The 22,973-nt window shown below is 34.2% G+C and overlaps 1 protein-coding gene across 3 annotated transcripts in view; it reads left to right on the forward strand.

Moving 5' to 3' along the window:
- KDM6A (lysine demethylase 6A) overlaps nucleotides 1–22,973 on the forward strand; it is a 250,028-nt gene that overhangs the window by 192,080 nt on the left and 34,975 nt on the right. The window contains exons 11-21 of one of the 3 annotated variants that reach the window (XM_066250321.1): nucleotides 2,401–2,499; nucleotides 2,654–2,873; nucleotides 3,440–3,574; nucleotides 4,023–4,178; nucleotides 4,870–4,965; nucleotides 6,165–6,266; nucleotides 6,941–7,336; nucleotides 13,388–14,169; nucleotides 19,426–19,555; nucleotides 20,949–21,054; nucleotides 21,620–21,825. In XM_066250321.1, the coding sequence (XP_066106418.1) occupies nucleotides 2,401–2,499; nucleotides 2,654–2,873; nucleotides 3,440–3,574; nucleotides 4,023–4,178; nucleotides 4,870–4,965; nucleotides 6,165–6,266; nucleotides 6,941–7,336; nucleotides 13,388–14,169; nucleotides 19,426–19,555; nucleotides 20,949–21,054; nucleotides 21,620–21,825 (2,428 nt within the window). The remainder of the gene's footprint in view (nucleotides 1–2,400; nucleotides 2,500–2,653; nucleotides 2,874–3,439; nucleotides 3,575–4,022; nucleotides 4,179–4,869; nucleotides 4,966–6,164; nucleotides 6,267–6,940; nucleotides 7,337–13,387; nucleotides 14,170–19,425; nucleotides 19,556–20,948; nucleotides 21,055–21,619; nucleotides 21,826–22,973) is intronic. The other 2 variants (XM_066250322.1, XM_066250323.1) reach the window with 2 other exon arrangements.

Raw genomic sequence — 22,973 nt, forward strand, 5'->3', positions numbered from 1 at the left:
CTCTTGTATTCCTTTTATAAAAAGTTTGCAGACGCTCTCTGACACTTCTTTGTCTCTGTCACTGACTTTCTTTTTTTAGTGTTTATTTTATTGATTTTAGAAAGAGACAGGAACATTGATCTGTTCCTTTATGTGTCCTGACTGGGGATTGCACCAGCAACTTCTGTGCTTTTGGACAATGCTCTAACCAACTGAGCTATCTAGCCAAGGCAGTCACCAACATTTTTATATTGCTTAATATACAAGATTAGTGATTCCTTAGGCTTATTTTACCTTTCCCTTAATAGATGCCCTGTATTCTTATAGCCTCTCTTCCACATGGATAAATTTCAAATCTAGATTTCTACACTCCAAGGACCACATCTCCTATTCTTTACCCATTTTAATGTCCTTCCTTCATGTCAAAATCAGGCTATTTCAAACCTCATTCATCATATTTTTCCTCAAATCAGCTTTTATTTTTGCCAACGATATCACCTTTTTTCTGTCCATTTAATCAGGCTTAAAAATTAAATTATAATCCTACCTGTAGGATTATAATCACAAAGTCTTCATTAGCTTTTTGGTTAATTGTTTCTCCTGCTTGTTGTGTGTTTGTGTATTTTTTTTTGTTTTGCCATTTCTATCATTTTAACCCGTTTTGGCCTGTTCCAAACCAGTGAGTATAGCCACCTTTTATATTGTCCATGATTTATTTTTCTTTCAGTGTTCCTATAAAGTTCTGTCATCATGCCATTCCCCTTGACAGAAGAACAAACGTCCGGGTATTTTGAGGCTGGTTTTAATACTCTCTACTTTTTGTATCTATATTATCTTACATTTACATTAGGTTTTGTGCACACTGTTCAAACAACATTTTGAAATGCCTTCTTTCATCTTCCCTGTCTTCATCAGTGGTTCTCAGATTTTTTTGATTACATTAATCAGATTACATTAAAATTTCAAAGAATAATTATGAGGATTAAAATGTGATTAAAGGAGACTCAACTGGGGTAGTAAACACATACCATATTTTCCCATGTATAAGACACACTCTTTTTCAAAAAATTTGGGGTCTAAAAACTGGGTGCGTATTATACAGTGGTTGTAGATTTTTTACTTGCATTTCCCACTTTTTCGCGTAGATGAGGAGTTGTATGAATTTTATGATGAATAAAATTTGAGTTCAATAACTTGATGTAATTTACCCTCCCCCCCAAATTTCAGGCCCCAAAATTAAGGTGTGTCTTATACATGGAAGCGTCTTATTCATGGGGAAATACTGTAATACAATATACAGATGATGTATTACAGGATTGTATACCTGAAACCTTTATGATTTTATTAATTAATACACCCCAATAAATTCAGTTAAAAAATACAACATGGTGTTTGGGCAAATAAAAACATTAAAAAAAATTATTGTTGTTACTCTGCCAGTAGTATTTTAAAATAAGTCAGTATAGTACAGATATTAATTAGTTTAATGGAAAACATATATGTATGTGTATTTTGTTTTTCCATTTTGTTTGCTTGGCCACATTGCCATATACTGGCTAGTAATCGGAAATTACTGATCTAAACAGTATGAATGTACACATATTCAGATCCCTTACTCTTCCCTTTCTTGTCTTTCCTAAGGCCTATAGTATGTAATGTGGTATTTTCTACCCTAAATTTCTCAAACCAGTTATTATCTGTGCTAGCCATTTAATATGGCATTGTGACATTTATAACATGTCTTTCTCAACTAAAACTCTGTGCTCCTTGAAGACAGGGACCTTTATCCCCCCCCTCCTTTTGTGCCAAGCACTAAGAAGATAATTTCCGTATTTATAATTTCAGCTGCTATTCTGTGTATCCATTAGGTACATCTGCATTAAAAATAATGAGAGGTCCTTGCAACTTTAATCATACCTAAATAATCCTACTATTTTTGATAGCTTGATACTATGTCTTATGTTTGTAATTTTTACAAATTAAAGAATTATTGCCCTCATTGTTATTATTTGGGAAAGGAGAATTGAAATCTGATTCAGCAAGTCTTAACAGCATAGAATGTTTTTCTTAGCCTTTAACTTTATAGTATTACTGTTTAGAAAACCAGAGATCAAGTTATTTAAGTAATGAGTGGTGCATGTATGTTTACATCTCCCAGCATTATAAATGTTGAAGTGATATGATTATAATTATTTTAATAGTGTTTGTTACCGCAGCATGCTTTAGCACCTATAAGATAGACTATAGACTATAGTTTATTGAAGGATTAATCATAGTATACATTATAATTGTCATATACACAATGACATAAATATTTTAGCTTATTAGGTCTTTCATTTGCTTTGACATACAGTCCATCCTTTTAGCAAATCAATTGTATTAATGGAAATTTTTGGCCCCCCCTCCCCCTTTTTCTCTCAGGTGCTATTCAAGTATTGGGAAAGTTCAGGATGCCTTTATATCTTACAGGCAGTCTATTGATAAATCTGAAGCAAGTGCAGATACATGGTGTTCAATAGGGTAAGATTTTGTATAAACATAATGGTATTATTGTAATTGATTCACAAAGACAGTTACATCACATATAATCTAGTTTGTAATTTATATCATGTTATGAAGCTAAGCAGTTCTTTATTAACTTCATTTTTTTTTTTCTTGAATTTCTCTTTCCTAGTGTGCTGTATCAGCAGCAAAATCAGCCTATGGATGCTTTACAGGCCTATATTTGTGCTGTACAATTGGACCATGGCCATGCAGCAGCCTGGATGGACCTAGGCACACTCTATGAATCCTGCAACCAGCCTCAGGATGCCATTAAATGCTACTTAAATGCAACCAGAAGCAAAAGTTGTAGTAATACCTCTGCACTTGCAGCACGAATTAAGTATTTACAGGTAAAATTTTTAAATAATGGTTTTTTTTAAGGTACCTTTTCCCATAACACTCAGGCAGTAGGAGGGTGGCTGGAAAGTTTGTCTAGTTGTTTTGATGTCTATAATTCGCTTCCATAATTTGTAAATGTACCATAGCTTGTAATATTATTTTACATTTTATTTTTAGTAAGATATGCAGTATTTTAAAAGATACTTTTTTGCACATTTACTCTGCTGATGCATATTAGTTTGCATAACTTTTTTCTATGTACTGTCTACATTTTTAAGTTGTCATAGCATTTTAGAGGAAAGAACGTGAACACTGTCTTTCACTCTTGCTTGGAGTTTCATGAGAAGACAGCTATGAGAACTCTAAAAACAGAGTTCAGTTTTGTTTTAATTCTCACAAAGGTTTATATTTCGGTTACCCTCTTTATACTTAGTATCTTTCTGAAACCCCAAATTAAGAATCTATTTTCTTTAAAAAACAAGCAAACAATTAGTTATAGCATTTAGGAAGATTTAGTGGACTTGCTCTTACTCAAGTAGGCTTGTGTTAAATTTGCTTTTTACATAATTTTTCCTAGGCTCAGTTGTGTAACCTTCCACAAGGTAGTCTACAGAATAAAAATAAATTACTTCCTAGTATTGAGGAGGCGTGGAGCCTACCAATCCCCGCAGAGCTTACCTCCAGGCAGGGTGCCATGAACACAGCACAGCAGGTGAGAAGTTGGGTTATGTTCTGCAAGTGCCCAGCTTTAAGGGTTCTTTTCAATCTGTAGTGGTCAAGTATATTTTACTAAGCACAGGAGGCTTTTATTAATGAAAAGCCTTTTAATTTAATTGTGAAGGGAATCTAGATCAAAGTAAAGCTCCCTCTGATATGGGAAGAAATTTTGGGGTGCCAATTTAGAACCTTTGTGCATTTTCATGATTTTGAAGATTTCTTAAAATAATGCTGCAGTGGTTTGTTTAATTTTTAATGCAAGTTTTTCAAAGGAAGGTACACATTCCTCCATTGATGATTCATTTGATTTTGATTTTCAATAATTGTAATAAGCGATGTCCACATAGCTTTGAAACGTATGCAGCTTGTAGAGTTTTATAATTTGAAGGAATGAATTAAGAATATATAGAACCCTATTTTTGTCTTCCTTCTGTGATTCTTAGGCATGTAAACCTCATCATCCAAATACTGAACCTGTATTAGGCCTCAGTCAAACACCAATTTCACAGCAATCCTTGCCACTACACATGATTCCTTCTAGCCAAGTAGATGACCTGTCCAGTCCTGCCAAGAGGAAAAGAACATCTAGTCCAACAAAGGTATATATTTTAGAGAAATAGAAAATCCTGTCAAGAAAGAAACTTCTAACTGCCCTGAACTTGTGCAGTTTGAACATCTCCTGTCCTTTATTTTAAATCTGTGGACATCAAAGAGTGAAAGGTTTAAGATTTTCCATTCCAATTCTTAGTATCATATCAGTTACAGGGTGGGACAAAAGTAGGTTTACAGTTAGTTGTTTGTATGAAAAATAACAATAATTAACAAGTAATAATACAAGAATGAACTGTTTCATGTACTTACAGTTGTAAACCTGCTTTTGCCTCACCCTGTATAGAAAGTAGGGATAAATTTGCATTCAACAAATCATTTTCTTCATCTCCCTGCCGTTAAGATTGCAGCACACTTTTCATTATCACTTTCTACTGACACTGAAATAAACTTAATGTTGGATCTAGTGGACAGTGTGATATTTAGGTTAGCCATTTGGGCAATAGTTTAGGGGTGGGCCTTTTGGGGTGGCTTATTAAAGAATCAATATTATTTAAATTTGTGGTTTTCCAAAGTTACTATGCATGTAAAGTTATTTTATAAAGAACTTAATATCATAACATCTTTTATATGTAAATATTCCAATCATGGTCATTTGGCCTTCATTAGTCGTTATTATTAACTCTATAGATTTCACCAAATAGTTTTAAATTATTCTTTTTTTAAATCAATTTTATTCAGAATACTTCTGATAGTTGGAGTAGTGGCCATGCAGTGTCACATCCTCCAGTACAGCAGCAAACTCATTCATGGAGTTTAACACCACAGAAATTACAGGTATGTAAGTTAGGTTTTTGGGGTTTTGTTTTTTGTTTTTTGGAGGCTTTTTGTAAGTTATATTTTTGAAAGATTGTTTTTCTGTTAAAAAAGAGATCTATTAAGCTTTAAGTTTTTAAAATATTCTTAAAGTTGAATAACAATAAACTCAATATGCACATAAGTAAAATGAACTCACACTTACCAGATTAATAGAAGTAATTCATTCTTGTTTTCATTTATTTTTAAATGGGTATATTCAAATGGTTCAAACTGCATCAGTATGAATATATGGAATATAGAGTAAATTCTCTTTCTACTCCTGGCCCTAATCATTCAGTTGCCCTCTTAACAGACAGCCAGTGTTAATTTATCTTTCCAGAGATATGTCGTGCACGTATAAAAAAATATGCGTCCCCCTTCTCTCATATATTATATTATTTTTCTCCCCTTTTTTGCGCAAATGGTAGACTGCTGTATATACTGTTAATATCTTTTGCAGACCTTTTTATGTCAATATATACAGAATTTCCTTGTTCTTTTATAGCTACAGCATACCTCTTTATGTAGATGTCACATCTTTGTATAAGTACATCACTAGTTTTGGACAGTCAGGTTGTCTTCAAACTTATCCTGTTCTAAACAGTGCTGCTTTGAGTGTGTTTGTCACGGTGCATTTTTAAGCTTAAAGAATTTTGTGTAAATACTGAAAAATTCTTTTAATAAAGGATAAAAATTTTGTGCCTGTTTATTTCAGAGCTCACATTGCAGTAAACCTTCAAATGAATATTTATTTTTTATCACTTTTTTATTTGAGGTAAAATTAATATATAACATGATATGTCTAAGGCGTACAACCAGGTAATTGCACATCTGTATGCACTACGAAGTGATCGCTACCAAAAATCTAGTTGTCTTTCACCATTGGCCCTCTTCTCCCATTTTAATCCCCCAACCTCTTCCCCTCTGGTAATCACCAATCTATTCTCTGTATCTGTTTTGTTTGAATGTTTCTTTCTTTCTTAACTTTCTCAAACTTCTTAAAAGGCTTCATCTTGGGGTTGATTGCTATTCATCAGTAATTAGTGTCTTTGACTAGAAAGCAATTCTGAGTTTATCTAGTCATTTCAGGGAATGGCTGCTCAGAATAGTGAGCTTGAGCTTGTCTCTTAGATATGTCTTTGACTATATTCTTTTTTCTTCTTTTCTTCTTCTTCTAGCACTTGGAACAGCTTCGTGCAAATAGAAATAATTTAAATCCAGCACAGAAACTGATGCTGGAACAGCTGGAAAGTCAGTTTGCTTTAATGCAGCAACACCAAGTGTGTATAGCTTTTTTTCCCTAAAATTTGGTAGCATTTTGAATATTTTTATTAATTGGAACATCATTTTAGAGCATATTCATGCCTACTTTACTTTCTCCCAGTATATGTGGGATTTAGTAATCTGTGCTTCTTGTAATACTAATAATGAACAGATACTGTTAGGGAAAAAGAAAGCTAGAGATTTGATTTTGAACACAAGACTTGGTATTTTATTATTTGTTGACATGCTATTTTGTATATATTCTAAAGGTTTATTTACTACTTAATAGGCTATCCATCCTACACTGAGGTGGATTTTTGTAGTGCTTCTTTAATTTAAAGTGGTATATAAATTTAATAGAATGAAATTTTTGAGATTCCCCTATTTTGTGATTGGGGAAAAGACATAAATTTCAGAGTCATTTTCCATAATATTCAGCTGCTTTCTTTTGTTGTTACTAAAAGGGTGTTTATTAAAAATAAAAACAATTTCTGCTTTTCTGAGGAAGCTAATCTAAATATGAACAAAGACAATTTCTTGTTTTAAGGTGTGTATATTTCCACCTAGAGAAATTAAATGTTAGGGTAAAATCAGAGATCAGCTGGTTATACACCTTCATATTCTGATTCTTTCTTTGCCCATGGGCCATATAAGCAGCATTTATTTTTTTTGTTTGTTTGTTTTTCGACAGATGAGACAAGCAGGAATTGCACAGGTACGATCTACTGGAATTCCTAATGGGCCAACAGCTGACTCATCACTGCCTACAAACTCAGTCTCTGGCCAGCAGCCACAGCTTGCTCTGACCAGAGTGCCTAGCGTCTCTCAGCCTGGAATCCGCCCTGCCTGCCCTGGGCAGCCTTTGGCTAATGGACCCTTTTCTGCAGGCCATGTTGCCTGTAGCACATCAAGAACGCTGGGAAGTACAGACACTATTTTGATAGGCAATAATCACATAACAGGAAGTGGAAGTAATGGAAACGTGCCTTACCCGCAACGAAACGCACTCACTCTACCTCAAAACCGCACAAACCTGACCAGCAGCGCAGAGGAGCCGTGGAAAAACCAACTATCTAACTCCACTCAGGTAATAGAACTAGCTTCTCACATAATACTTGTCTTTTTTTGGTTTTACACATTTTGACAGAAGAAGAAATAAAAGTTTGAGGAACTAGTTTTATAAGCAAGAATTTTTTAGTACCACAGTGCTATTACTATGTTGTGACTCAGTATATGTGTACATTAGTATATTTTCTTTTCCATTATAAAACTTACACATACACACGCAGATAATCTTGGAAAGTTTCAAAGGAAAACAAAAATCATACAATTCCCCAAAACCCATTGTTAGATTTTAGTAGCATTGTAAGTATTTATGTAACATCACTTAGTTCATTTCTGCTTGTATTTGCCTACTTAAGATCAGGTACTATGCCAAGTGATAGGTATTATAAATTATGGAAAAGCGTCAGAGTACCTAAGAGGGCACATAACTAAGATTTTAGAGTCTTCAGAAATTAGGGAATTTGAGAGGGTTGAGGGCTGATAAACTGTGCCTAAAGTAAAGATTATTTTAGATTAAGAGGAGATGATAAAATATTAGGGTGAAGGATGTAGAGAAAGTTGCCTGATTTGTCTTAGAGGCAAAATGGAGTCAGTATAGCCTTTAAAACAGAATAATGGATTTCATGAACATTATTTTTATTAAAGTTATGTGCCATATTTTACTCAGTCGTTCACTGTTAAGACATTTAATTCATGTTTTTTAAATTCCAATTTTTATGCATATAGTTTTTCCTATATTTTGGATTATTTCCATGGATTGTGTGCTTCAGAATGGGTCAAAGAGTAAGCATTTAAAAAAATGTTGCCCATATGTATTACCAAATTACTTGTACTTTTCTTTGTCTCCTATAAGAAATATTTGGCTTACTGCTGGTTAGCCTGATACTTAGGTAAAACTGAGATAAGGTTTTTGTCTAAGACTTCTGAGATTATTCTTGAAGTGGCTTTTGGTGGGACCATCTCTTATAGAGTGATTAATAGTTTTATTTATTATTAAAGAAATGTTGAACCCCTACTCTGTGTCCTATTCAAGATTCTGGGGAAAAGTAAAAGAAAATGCACAAAAATGTCTTAATTCATATAGGTAAATAGTCATTAAAGAAGCATTACATATAGGATATATATAATGATATTCATTCTATGGAAAAATGTATTAGAAAAGGGAGCTGGAGATTGGTAGTAGAAGATTTGCAGTTACAGACGGTCCTTAGGGTTACGGCAGTCTTGACATAACGATGTTTTGAGTTTACGATGCTCACTCCCATAAAGACTTTAAAAATTGAGATGTGAATGTTTCGGCTTACATACTTGGTTGCGTGTGGCAGAAGAATATGCAGTACCACAGATATGAGTGAGGGAGTTGGTGTCCCCCAGTACGCTTAATTACACCATTTTGAACTGTTAAAAACACAAGTGTTCTGTTTATGTGTTGCTTTTTTTGGCGAGTTTTTGGCCTTTATCGTGGCCTCTATATTTATGTTCCTTTCCTTTTTTTGTGGCTCAGTTGTGTTTTTATATTCTAGATTATGACTTTACATCTGTGTTAGGATAGGTAAGTGACTTAGGCTAGAGTGTGTTTCAACTTACACCAAAATTTGGGTTATGTCACTGTCATAGGAACAGAACAGTGTTGTGTTCTGTGTTGTGTCCTAGTGAAGAAAGCTTCGCTAGGAGGTGATATTTAAATAAAGACCTGAAAGAATTAGAAAAGTGAGCTTTGATGATATACTGCTCACAAAAATTAGGGGGTATTCTATTGCTTCATATTCATTTTGAAATATCCTCTAATTTTTGTGAGTAGTATATTTGTCATATGAACAGTCCAGGTCTGGGGAGCAGCAGGGAGCAACAGGCCTTATGTTTTGCATATTTGAAGAAAATCAAAGTGGCAGGCATTGGAGCAAGGCTGAGCAGGCTAGCAAATGGTGTGAAGAGAAGTAGATGAGGTCCAGCTGAAAACATGCTGGCTAAATCATGTTCAGCTTTGTAGGCCATTTTAAGGATATTGGATTTTATTCTGAGTTAAATGGGAAACTATATTGGAATTTTAAGTGGATGAGTGACATGGTCTGACTTAGTTTTTATCTAGATCCTCTTTGGTATTTTGGATAGACTAAAGAAGGCAAAAGTAGAAATGATGTGACCAGTTTGGAGATCACAGCTATGATCCTGGTTAAGAGATGGTTTGGCATGACCCAGATTGGCAGCAATAGAAGTGGTCAGCTTTTGGGTATACAGTTGACCTGTGAACAACACAGAAGTTAGGGGTGCTAACCTCCACACAGTTGAAAAATCAGCGTGTAACTTTTGACCCTAAAAAAATTTAACTGTTAGTAGCCTTCTGCTGACGAAAGCCTTACTAAAAACATAAATGGTCGATTTATACATATTTTGTGTATGTATTTATATACTGTATTCTTACAACCAAGTAAGCAGGAGAAAAGAACATGTTAATTATCATAAGGAAGAGAAAATACATTTACAGTATTTATTGAAAAAAAAAATCCACTTTTAAGTGGACCTGTGCAGTTCAAGCCCATGTTGTTCCAAGGGTAAGCTGTATTTGGAAGGCAGAACCAACAGAATTAGCAGATAGCCTAACCAACTAGAGGGATGGGTGAGAATGGATTGAGAGAAGAAGAGAACTCAAGACTGAACCTAGGGGCATTCTAGTGTAAAAAGTCAGGAAATTGAAGAACTAGTAAAGAAGACTAGAGTAAGAATGATCTGCAAGATGATGGGAGATCTAGGAGAGTATGAGTAATGCCTTGGAAGCGAAGTGAATAATGTCTCTCAAGAAGGAGTGTGATCAATATGTAAATCGAATTATGCGCATAAATCAAGTAAGGCGAGGACTGGAAATTGACCATCTGAGCTATTTGGTGATATTGCTGGGGTCAGGAAACTATAGGCTACAGGCCAAATTCATCCCATGATGACAGCCTGTTTTTAGTTTTTGTTTTTATAGCCCATGAACAAAGAATGGTTTACGTGTTTTTGAAGTGTTGTAAAAATAAGATGATTACATAAGAGAGACTGTATAGCCCACAAAGCCTAAAATATTTTCTAGGTGGCCCTTTATGGAAAATATTTGCTTACATTTGGATAAGAGCAATTTTAATGGATTAGTGGGGTAAAAGCCTAATTGTAGTTGGAGTCAACATAAAATGGAAGGAGAAAAATTGGAAGCAACAAATATAGACAATTCCAGTAGAGATACTTATAGTCATGTGGACTACACACTGCAGAATGCCAGGGGTGCCATTCCTATAGACCATGACACAAAAGGGAAGCAGAAGTAGAATTAAGTAGTTGTTTAAGATGGGTGAAAACTAATGGGAAAAAATCAGTAGAGAGGGAGAAATTAACAACAGGAAGAAGAGGAGAAAATTGTTAGAATAAGTGAGAGGATGGGATTTGGGGGAATCGGTGTCTTTAAACATGAGATTTTTGTTAGAATGTCTATAATGCCAAGATATAATTGGCAGTTAATAAACGAGAACCTTTATTATGATCGTAACTTATGATTCCATTAGACTTTTTTTTTATTACTACATCTATAGTAATTCCCTGGCTTGCTTTTATTGCTTGAGATGTTCAGTAAATACTCTCTTAACTGTATTCTGGAAATTTGCTCCTCTGTAAAAACAGTTTTAGTGAAAGAACCCCCAGTTTGCCAACCACAAGGCCTTCTGGACATGACTGAATCCCACTCTTTGTTTCACAGGCCCCTCAAGGCCAGTGTCCATAGGAGCCTTATAATTTAGGTAATGCAATTGGGAAAGTTGTCAAAAGTTCTGTTGAACTGATACTAGGTCAGAGATTTCTCCCCAGATGAGGTTACTGCATGATCAGTACAGTTATGAATTCTGTATTTCTGATATTAATATAATTAAAGAGACTATTTCAATACTGTTTTATATCAACCTTTTCAAATATTTTTCTCAAGTTGTAATACAAACTAGACCATTGATAGACCTGTATGGCATATCTGCCTTTTAGCTTTGATAATGGGAGGAAATTATTTTTTAATTTTTTATTATTTTTCTTAGTGAGAGAAGGGGAGATACAGAGACAGACTTCTGTATGCACCCTGATCCTGATCTGCCTGGCAGCCCCCTTCTGGGGTCATGCTTGCAACCCAGCTATATTTAGCATCTGAGGATGGCAAGGAGGCCATCCTCAGTGCCTGGGGCCAACGTGTGCTCAAAATCAGTAGAGCTGTGGCTGTGGGGGTTGGGGGGAGCAGAGAGGTGGAGAAGCAGATGGTCACCTCTCCTCCTGTGTGCCCTAACCGAGAATCAAACCTGAGACTTCCACACACCAGGCCGACGCTCTACCACCGAGCTAACCATCCAGGCCTGGGAGGAGATTATTCAGATACCACTTGGGATATCAAAGTAAAATTATATAAATTGTAGGTGATTGTTCAGGAAGTACTCTAAAGAAATTGTAACTTAAAATAACTTGATTTGCAGAGAGATGATATAATAAAATGGTTACTTTTTTACTTAGCACATTATAATAAATATAACTTGTTAAATGATGAGCTTTTGAATAAATATTTGATGAAAACTGAAATTTTGACCCATCCACACAGCCTCTTTCTTTGGTAATATTTTAAATGCTGGTACACTTATAATATTGAAGAATTTTTACTTTATGAAAAGTTTTCATAACTTAAAGTTATCTTTTAACAATATAGTGATTGAACTTTTACTTATTTAATCATTTAAAACTAGATTGCGTTCCTGTGCATGTCATTGATGTGTATCAAGTTTTCATGTATCCAGTTTTTTAGATAAAGTTTCTTGAATGGAAACATAACATTAGTTTAAGGTTTTTAGCTTTAGAAACTGGTTTTAGAGACATGCATGCTGATTTTAACTAGATGATTTAATGCAGCCTTTAGTATGTAAATATCTTCTCATCAGCTAAGTTTTTATTCCTTTATAGCTTATTCCTGACAAATTAAGTTTTACCTAAAATCAAAAAGGCTTCTAAACTTCCTGCTGAAATAATTCTCAACTTAAAATGCAGCAATCTTAAAACGTTTGCTGGAGGTGGAGGGGTCCATTTATCATGGGGACTATAAATTTAAAAAAATATGTTAACATATAATTATGATAATCTGTAAATCCCACACAAGTTACTGGTTTTGATGTTCTGAAATTATAATTTGGAAATGATTTAATTATTGTTTTGTATTTCAAAGTTAAGTTTAATCAGCATTGCTAAAAAATTAGCTTTCCTATTTAATTATTTTGTCAGTAAAATTAAATGAAAAGAATTCTTTTTAAAGAAGTTTGTGACACCAGGGGCAGATTTCATGTAAAAATTATACATGTTAGTTTAATTTATCATATTTTTATTTCATTCCACTAAATGTCCTTCCTCTGGAATTAAAACTTTTATTAACTTTGGTATACTGCCTCCTCACATTGCTTTAACAGTAGCAGATTATTTTTAAAATTCTCAAATTAGATTGGTAAAAAATGCAGTTTATCCCTAAGTCATTGATGAAGACTTAGAATGCTTTTTAATATGTGTAGTGGGTGGGTTAGGGGAACCTTTAAATTATTCCTTGAAATAATAGATTTAATATTTTGTCCTTAATTGAGGACTACAGCTTTAACAGTAACATTCCAATTAGAGAACAATAGATTTTAATGATAATCTTAAAGGTTTAATGAATCACTTTCTATAATAATCTATTAATAGGTCACAGACCAGTGAGTTGGTTTATGTTGGTGTGTTTGATCATGGCTTTAATAATTAATGATCATATATGTATATTTATCCATGCTTGATTTTAGAGATGAAAATATCTATATTAGAACTGAATTTAAAATTCTCAATGTGTCATATGAAATAATTAATGCTACACTAATCCTTGCATCATAACAGATTAAAAGGAAAGTTTCTCTAAGATGTTATGATAGCTGAGATTTGGATCAAATTACTTCATACAGTTAGTTTACTTCTAGTGGCTTGCTTTTTCATAATTTAAATTCTGTATATGCCCTATGAGTTTGCTTATTATTAGATTTAAACTTATTTTCTTTCTTTTTAGGGGCTTCACAAAGGTCAGAGTTCACATTTGGCAGGTCCTAATGGTGAACGACCTCTTTCTTCCACTGGGCCTTCCCAGCATCTCCAGGCAGCTGGCTCTGGTATTCAGAATCAGAATGGACATCCCATCCTGCCTAGCAATTCAGTAACACAGGGGGCTGCTCTCAATCACCTCTCCTCTCACACTGCTACCTCAGGTGGACAACAAGGCATTACCTTAACCAAAGAGAGCAAGCCTTCAGGAAACGCATCAACGGTGCCTGAAACAAGTAGGCACACTGGAGAGACACCTAACAGCACTGCCAGTGTTGAGGGACTTTCTAATCATGTCCATCAGGTGATGGCAGATGCTGTTCGCAGTCCTAGCCATGGAGATTCTAAGTCACCAGGTTTACTAAGTTCAGACAATCCTCAGCTCTCTGCCTTGTTGATGGGAAAAGCCAATAACAATAATGTGGGTACTGGAACCTGTGACAAAGTCAATAACATCCACCCAGCTGTTCATACAAAGACTGATAATTCTGTTGCCTCTTCACCGTCTTCAGCCATTTCCACAGCAACACCTTCTCCAAAATCCACTGAGCAGACAACAACAAACAGTGTTACCAGCCTTAACAGTCCTCACAGTGGGCTACACACAATTAACGGAGAAGGGATGGAGGAATTTCAGAGCCCCATGAAAACAGATCTTCTTCTGATTAGCCACAAACCTAGTCCTCAGATTATACCATCAATGTCTGTGTCCATATACCCCAGCTCAGCAGAAGTTCTGAAGGCATGCAGGTTAGTGTGGGAAAATTAATTACAGAGTGAAAATATTATCTAACTACTGGCCTGATCAGAATGCTAAAATATAATTTGGATCTTTTAAGATATGTTAAGTAAGCAAAAAAAAAAAAATAGTGTAGTCACTCATCTAAAATAACAGTTTGAGGAGAACTTTGTTATATTTGGATATTGTCATTTTTATGAAAAGTATTCATGGTAATTGCTTTACCCAAGTGGGTATGTTTAAATGTGGTGTTACTGCCCTCTACTGGTTACTGAGGTTGTAGGCTTCGGTTTGCTTGCTCTGGGGTTTGAATAAGAGAATGGGCTAAATCATTTGGCAGAAAACAGCAAGGCCTGGAAAACGCTACAATTCATTTAAGTTGATCAGACCTATTAAATGTTAGTCTAGGAATGGACCTCAGCAATTATCAAGGCTAGTCTTATTTACAATTGAGAAAACTATACCTCTTTGTTTGAATCTAGAAGTTTATAAAACAGGCAGAAGAGGAAGGAAAGGAGGGAGTGGGGGGGGGACAATGGAGAGACATAACAAACTGTCAGCCATTCTGGAAGGAGCAGCCATATTTTGCTAGCCTTGGTAGGATGGGGCCTCCAAAATTTAGGAAGGAATGAGTCTCCTCTGCCCCTTTAATCAAAGGATCAAGCAGCACTATCTTTCTCTGGTATTTGGAGGATATACAGATATTCAATGGCCATTTTATTATGCATGGCACATATTTAATTTTTTCACATTTACAGTTAAACAGTGAGATACAGAGCAGTGTTTTTCAACTGCCAGCTGTGTATGTAATCTTTATACAACATCAAGGTGGTTAACTCTTCTACAGACAAGCACAAAGTTTTTGCAGACCAGCAAAAATTAAAGATTGTAATAAGAAAATATAGAAAATAAATATCCTATATATAGAAAATATATACATTAATTCTAGTTTGTCTATAATGGCCATATAATACAGCTTTTTAAATGCATTTTACAGTTCAAATCTCTTCCTGCAATTATTAGTACCTATGTGTCTTATTTATTTGAGTCTAAAAGTGTTCTCATTTCTACTATTCAAATAATTTTATTAGAAGTTTTCATGGATCCACTTTTAAATGTCTGTCACTAATGAATGGCTAAGATGAAGTAAAGTGTTATTCCTTATGTAGTTTACTGTTAGTAGTATAGAGTAGAAGTATGGATAAGGAGAGGAATTAATTTTGCACAAAGTTAAGTGATAGAACTTTGGTACACTGTAGTTCTTTTTCTTTAAAGATTGTTTCAGTTTGAGTATTTAAAATACCTTCTAGTCTGTGTTTTATTTTCTGTTTTCATTATTTTCTATGAGTCTTTATTCAGCTGTTACCTTTACTTTTCTGACATAGATAAAGCAGAAATGATTACATTTTGTATTGGCTGTTTGGTTCACATTGTTGACAGCACTTTCCTTAGTGGCCTACAAAATGATAACTGCTGAAATTAAACTTAACTGCCATAAAAGATTTTTTTCATGTCAGTAACTTAAAACCACACTGGATGATCTCTCAGTCAGACCAAATTCTTCTAAAGCATATGTGAAATTCCTGAATTTCTAAAATTTGATTCTTTAGAAATTTAAAGTTTTTATGTTAATCTTTTGTGTGTGTGTGTGTGTGTGTGTGTGTGTGTGAGAGAGAGAGAGAGAGAGAGAGAGAGAGAGAGAGAGAGGGATAGACAGACAGGAAGGGGGAGAGATGAGAAGCATCAATTCTTCATTGTGGCACCTTAGTTGTTCATTTATTGCTTTCTCATATGTGCCTTGACAGGGGGGCTACGGGCGACCAAGTGACCCCTTGCTCAAGCCAGCAACATTGGGCTCAGGCTGATGAGTCTAGCTCAAGCCTGCGACCTCGGGGTTTCAAGTCTGGGTCCTCCACGTCCCAGTTTGATGTGTATCCACTGTGCCACTGTCTGGTCTATGTTAATCTTTTTGTCTCAATGTTACACTATCATTCACTTCAATGCTGGGCCTAAAGGAAATAGGCATGTTTTAATATCCAGATCAAATCAATACTGAGCAATTTTTAGACATAGTAGCTTGGCTTGGTGCCAATTTGTACTACTTTCTCCCTGCTTCCCACATGCCTGCTGGGGCCTCTTTTGCTGCCACTACTGAAGCTGGTTCTTCTCTCTTCCACTCTCTGTAGACTCAGGACAGTTGCTAGAAAATGGGTGAAATTTTAGAAGTCTGGGGGACCTAAGGGTATTCTGGAGGAATACTGTCAGAAAGAGTTCTATGGAGGTGTAAGTTATAAACAAATATAGTAGCAGTTACCATAAGTTTTATTAATAAAGTCTTATGCTCTGGTACCTAGGTGTGATTGTATTTCTTAGTATAGTTAAAGATTACTGGTATATATAATCTTCCATCTTAGTTTTGAGGTGTATGTAAACATTCACTTCAGAATTTTTAAGTACATTCTTACAGGTTTATATTCAGCTGTTAATTCTTAAAGACAGTTTTGCCTTATTAAAGGCTTAGGTATATATGTATTTAGTAAGTAGCTAGATACATCAAACCTCTATGGACCCCTGTGGTTGCTTGGGCTATTTCAGGAAATCTAGATCTCATTAATGAGCAGACAAAGAAAATGCTCTGATAAATTGTAAAGAAAAACCTTCTGAGGCTTAGAGAAAAAGTCAAGGCTGCATCTAATAGGTGTCATGTTGCTTGCCATTTCTATTCTGTTGGTGGTATCTTGCACTAGGCAGGAGTCCAGAACTCAGAAGGGGAAAGTGGCATAGTTGCAGGAAAAATATCAGTCTCTGGTCTGGGAACTTCATAACCAAAGATAATTAAAATGTAGATCGGTTTACCTACTGAGTACTCTCTCATTTCTCTATGAAATGATGTGGGTAAATTTGAAAGTAAGTTTAAGCCAGTATTTTAAAGAATTGGGCTATGAGTAATTTCCTCCTACTCTACTTTGCTCAGGGAAAGTTTTAAAATGGGAGAAAAGGATTTAAAATGGCTTAATCAAAGCCTTTCTCCACTTTGGATTGTTATAGTAAAGTTTCATTATTTGGCTTGAAGTGTTATAAACAGTATTGGACACTTACATGTTTGAAAGATAAAAATGTATTCATTATCCACTGCTTTGTCTTTTCCATTGGGATTCATAAGTGCATTTTAAATTGAAGCACCTTATAGTTAATATCTAGACAGCTATGTCAGTTCCTTCAGGGAAACTCCTGTTTGTTTCAGGCTTGACCTCATTAGTCAGGGAGGCACTATCGGAAATACAGTAAGAAACTGTTAGAATTTGATTGGTTGGTTTGTTTTGACTACTCTTATTTTCACATACTTAGTTTTTAAAGTGTTGGTTAATTTTAATCTGACCCTTGTTTGGTTCATCTTAATGTTGTAGTGGTCAGAGTGATACATCAAAAGGTAGTTAAAATACCTTTGCTAATTTTATGGTTTAAAATTGTAATTGTAACATTCAGTTATTAAATCAGATTAGCTCCTTTTGTCATGCATCCTCACTTTTTTCTATTTTAAAATAAAGGCATCTGTGCTTTTCATTGTTTTACTTTCCCATTTATCTTTTTATAATTGTTACAGAACTGTAGAAATGATAGAAGCAGAATTCAGCTAATCTAGCAAACCCTATTTTCTAGTCTCATCTCTCAATGTCCAAAGTGTTTTAGAAGCTTTAGTTTTGGTGTCACATTTAATTAGCATGAAATTCTCTTCTATGGTGCGATTTTAATACTTGGTTCAAATTTTTCAGTTTCTTAAAATATTAATTACTTGCTATACAGTATATCCATCTCGTGCTCTGTAAAACAAATTTTAGGTATTTGGAGTCATAGTTTATTTAAATTTCAAAGTTATATAGTGGCAGATGCACAGTAAAGCTTGAATAGTAATGAAATATGTGGATATTGTAAGTGACTTATTTTGCATTGGTTTAATGATAGTACCTGATTTTTTTTTTTTTGCTAGTCTAAGACAATTATTTTCTACTAAGTTTTTAACTTCCTGCCGTATTTACAATTCTCAAATTCTTACCTGAAATTTTAATACATTAATTTATGAGTACTTGATATTTTAATGCATTATTTTTGAACATAAAATAATTGGGTGAGGTAGGTTAGTTAACCTGTAATTATTTGAAAGCTCAAAATTATGTCTTGCTGTTTTTCTGAATTGGTTAGGAACTTTAAGAAATTGAAGGAATGTTTTTGCCTGACCAGGTGGTGGCGCAGTGGATAGAGTGTGGGACTGGGATGTGGAGGACCCAGGTTCGAGACCCTGAGGTTGCCAGCTTGAGTGCGAGCTCATCTGGTTTGAGCAAGGCTCACCAGCTTGAGCCCAAGGTCACTGGCTTGAGCAAGAGGTCACTCGGTCTGCTGTAAGGCGCCCCCCCCCCCCTCAAGGCATATATGAGAAATCAATCGGTGAACAACTAAGGAGCCGCAGTAAAGAATTGATGTTTCTCATCTCTTTCCCTTCCTATCTCTCCCTCTCTCTGACTCTCTCTGTCTTTCCCATAAGAAAAAAAACAAAACTGAAACAATTATAGTTTGGAAATAATTTTACCATAAATTAAGAATTTATAATTTAACAAATGTAACTTTATTAAATGAAAATAAATCTCAAGTACTAGTATGTAATAATTATAGAGGGTCAGAAAATAATAGATAATAACTATACACCTCATTTTAAAAATTGCTATCATTTGCTATTAAGTGTAGTGTATTGGAATCTTGCTAAATTTTATTAGTTGAGGAGTTACATGGAAAATTTTTTCCAGATGTGAAAAAAGAAAGGAAAAGATCTTTTCAGTTTTAAGAATAGTCACTAAGATATCCTGGTTATAGTTCCTAATCTAATGAGGACAGAGACATATTCTATTTTTACTATTATCTAGAAAATTTTTGAGCAGGTTATTGTTTTAACAATATCTATGGTAGAATATGGTGGGGAGAAAATTGGAGTTTGTGCTCTTTAGTTGAGACATAAATTGGAAAATTATGAGCAAAATAAGAAATGTCATCAATAACTTATGTTGTATCTTTTCTATTACTTTTCTTCAATGGAAGATATATGAACCAAGCTAAGTATTTGCTGAAATTAATACTTGTTCTTAATTTTTTGCTATAGGTTCAAATCACTGATTTGTGCAACTGCCCAGTGATTTCATTAGGATTTAACTCAGGATTTTAAAATTCTGTTTTCCAAATAAATGTACAGCTGATTTATTCTCCCTTCTCTTTTAAAGGAATCTAGGTAAAAATGGCTTATCTAACAGTAGCATTTTATTGGATAAATGTCCGCCTCCAAGACCACCATCTTCACCATACCCTCCCTTGCCAAAGGACAAGTTGAATCCACCTACACCTAGTATTTATGTGAGTCTGAATTGACTGGTTAGAAATAAATCAAACTAGTATTTGCACCAACCTGTTTTTCATAAGATCTTGCTTTTAAATCAATATGGATTCCCTTTAGGAAACATTAAAATTATTGGCAGCAGCTTTAATTTTTTGGGGGGGAATAAAGTTATTTTCAAAAAGATTTTGTAATATCATTTAAAACATGTCTTCTCTGCTATTACTGTGTTTACGTTAGTGGTGAGAAATACTTTGTGCTGCTCCAAATTTTGAGTGGTATAGGCAGAAACTACTTAAAAGTATATTTTTTGAGTACTCTGGGTTTTAAATCTGCACCCTACTAAATTGTATGGCCCTGAATATTCATTCTGTTTTATACATCTACTTAACGAAAGAAAAGATATTCTTTACCTCCAAAAATAGTGTTTGAGAATGTAACATATGTTAATAGATACATCATTGAAAAGCTAAATAGATTACTTAAAACTGGATATTAATTTTACTTTATGGACATTTAGACATCTGATACAAGAAATTAAGAGTTCAGTCAAAGCAACCTTTTTTTTTTAAATGTTTTCCCAAATAAGATTCGGTTCTTTTTTTGCCCTCAAGAGTCTAAATGTTATGTTAATCCTTCTCCAGTTTTTGTTGATCCTTCAGCATGTAAAGGCAGCACTGAATAGAACTGTAAGAAAACTTTTATACTGAGGTTGGGGGCTAGGGGAGGGAGATGCAACATTTAGATTATCTTTTATGAATCTTTTTCAGCCTATTTTCATTTTGGTAATACTTGATTTTTATTTTCTTTTTGTGATTAAAAGACTGAATACATAAAATTAACCATTTTTAAGTGCACAGTTTAGTAGTTTTAAATGTATTCTTGTTGCAAAAACAGTTCTCCATAACTTTATCTTGCAAACCTGAAGTTCGATACCCATTAAAAAACTCACTCTCCACAGTTTCCCCAGCCATTATTAGTAACAGCCATTTTACTTTTTGTGTCTATGAATTTGACTACTTTAGATACGACATATAAGTGAAATTATATACAATTTTTCTTTCTGTGACTTGCTTATTTTCACTTAACATAGTGTCCTCAAATTTTATCTGTGTTGCAGCATGTGATAAGATTTTCTTCCTTCTTAAGGTTGAATAATATTTTTCAAAATCTGGTACTGGATTTTAATTTTTTTCTACTTATTTTGTTCAAGGTAAAATGGACAAGGGAGATATATATGATTATATCTAATTATAGTTAGGATTAAAAGACATAACTGTAAAATATCAAACACAAATAATAACATATAGGGTGCATTATTAAATGGCAATAAATAACAGATATGATTTTATCACAGTATTTAAATTAAAGGTCTGTTTTCCAGAGATCTAACTATATGGTTTAATTTTACAGTTGGAAAATAAACGTGATGCTTTCTTTCCTCCATTGCATCAATTTTGTACAAATCCAAACAACCCTGTTACAGTAATACGTGGCCTTGCTGGAGCTCTTAAATTGGGTAAGCTATAATAAGAAAAAGGAAAAGTTTGTTTATTTCCTTTGCTATCTATTAACTTTTGAAGCACAGGCAGTAACTTATTTCTATTTATGTTTTCATTTTTTATATTTTTATTTTCATATTTTCCAGATTGTAAATGTATGTGTGTGTCATTTCTTAAATCAGTGTGAAGATACAGTGATGATAGTAGTTACTGGCGATTCACTGATAGTGTTTTAATTTGGCTTTTATTTTAGTCAAATTATATAATTATGACTTAGTTTGACTAATAAATTTTTAATAAAAATTTAGGTAAAATTAAATGCAGTTTAAATGTACTATTGCCCCATTGATTCTGCCTCTGTTGGTGGCGTGATGAATAGGCAGGCCCAGGGTTTCAGTGTATGGTTGTGGAAACCTGACAGGAAGCTCAGGGTTTGCAGAGACCCCAGCTGGCTTGAAGGGCAACTGAATGGAGCACCGTAAAACGTTTTCCTTTTTTTTTTTCCTTAAACAAAAATAACACTTTAAAATGTTATTCCAAATATCAGTTTTATTTATTAACTATCTTTATTTATTTATGAAGACCTGGGACTTTTCTCTACCAAAACTTTGGTGGAAGCTAACAATGAACATATGGTGGAAGTGAGGACACAGTTATTGCAGCCAGCAGATGAAAACTGGGATCCCACTGGAACGAAGAAAATCTGGCATTGTGAAAGTAATAGATCCCATACGACAATTGCTAAATATGCACAGTACCAGGCTTCCTCCTTCCAGGAATCGTTGAGAGTAAGTAATTACTTCCTGAGGACTATTTTATTTTGGAAATATTTTATATTATTTTAATTTAAAGGGGTATGTTACTTTTGTAAGCATCTCATTATTTTATAGTTATGTAAAATACTTTCTAAGTGCTGCTATCCAGTTTGTTCTTGGTAAAGTCTAAGAAAACCTACATGTTGATAAAGTAAATATTATTACTTTTTAGTGAGATGTCTCCCTCATTTCTGGGATATTTTTGTTTAGAGCAGGGTTTCTTAACCGTGGAATTATTGACACTTTGGGTTGGATAATTACTTGTGAGGTATTGTTCATATTATAGGACGTTTAATTGCATCCCTAGCCTTTCCCCACTTAGATGCTTTTAGCACACCCCTTATCCCCAACTCTAGCTGTGACCATCAAAAATGTCTCTAGACATGATAAATGTCCTATGGAAGGCAAAACTGCCCCTATTTAGAACCACTGATAGCAGAGGATTAAGTAAGTCTCAAGTTTGCTTTATGCTTGCACAGTTTCTAGCCTTCCCATTTTTCTTCTCTACCAGGCTGGTAATTATCTGTTAGCTCCTCAAGGGAGCATTAGTATTATTCTTACTAATCTCAGTCTGAAAGAGAAAACTAAAGGACAGGCATAAATTATGTGAAAATATATGGAAAATTAAAAAAAAACACTTTTTGAAAAATAATCAGGGTTATTAAAAGACTCATAGGCCTTTCAGCAGTGAAGCATTACTAAAATCCTTTAGAACTGTATGTAATAAGAGCTTTGTAAATTCTCCTACAAAGTGAACAAAAAGTGCCTTCAAAAATGAGTTTATTAAATGTATTACTCAAATACTTGTGTGTACCTATCCTATAGCTGAAACTTAATATGTGCCTGGAAGTCTTTATTTGTAATTCATTCAATTTGCTTTTATCTGTTTAATATTCTGCCCTGAGTTCACGTTTTCAACCGAGGTAACATTTGTACCTGTAAATCATATACTTGTATTCCTTTCTCACTGTATCCTATCAAGAATTTATCAAATAAAAACTGTCCTGTAACTTTCAGGAGTTGCAGTGAATTCATTGTCCATATAAATCTCTATAGTTCAAACTTTCGAGATACTTTCACTATGGGGTAGTATAATAGTCAGAATATGGTAGATAATAATA

This window comes from Saccopteryx bilineata, chromosome X (assembly GCF_036850765.1).
Source record: "Saccopteryx bilineata isolate mSacBil1 chromosome X, mSacBil1_pri_phased_curated, whole genome shotgun sequence".
NCBI classification, from domain to species: domain Eukaryota; kingdom Metazoa; phylum Chordata; class Mammalia; order Chiroptera; family Emballonuridae; genus Saccopteryx; species Saccopteryx bilineata.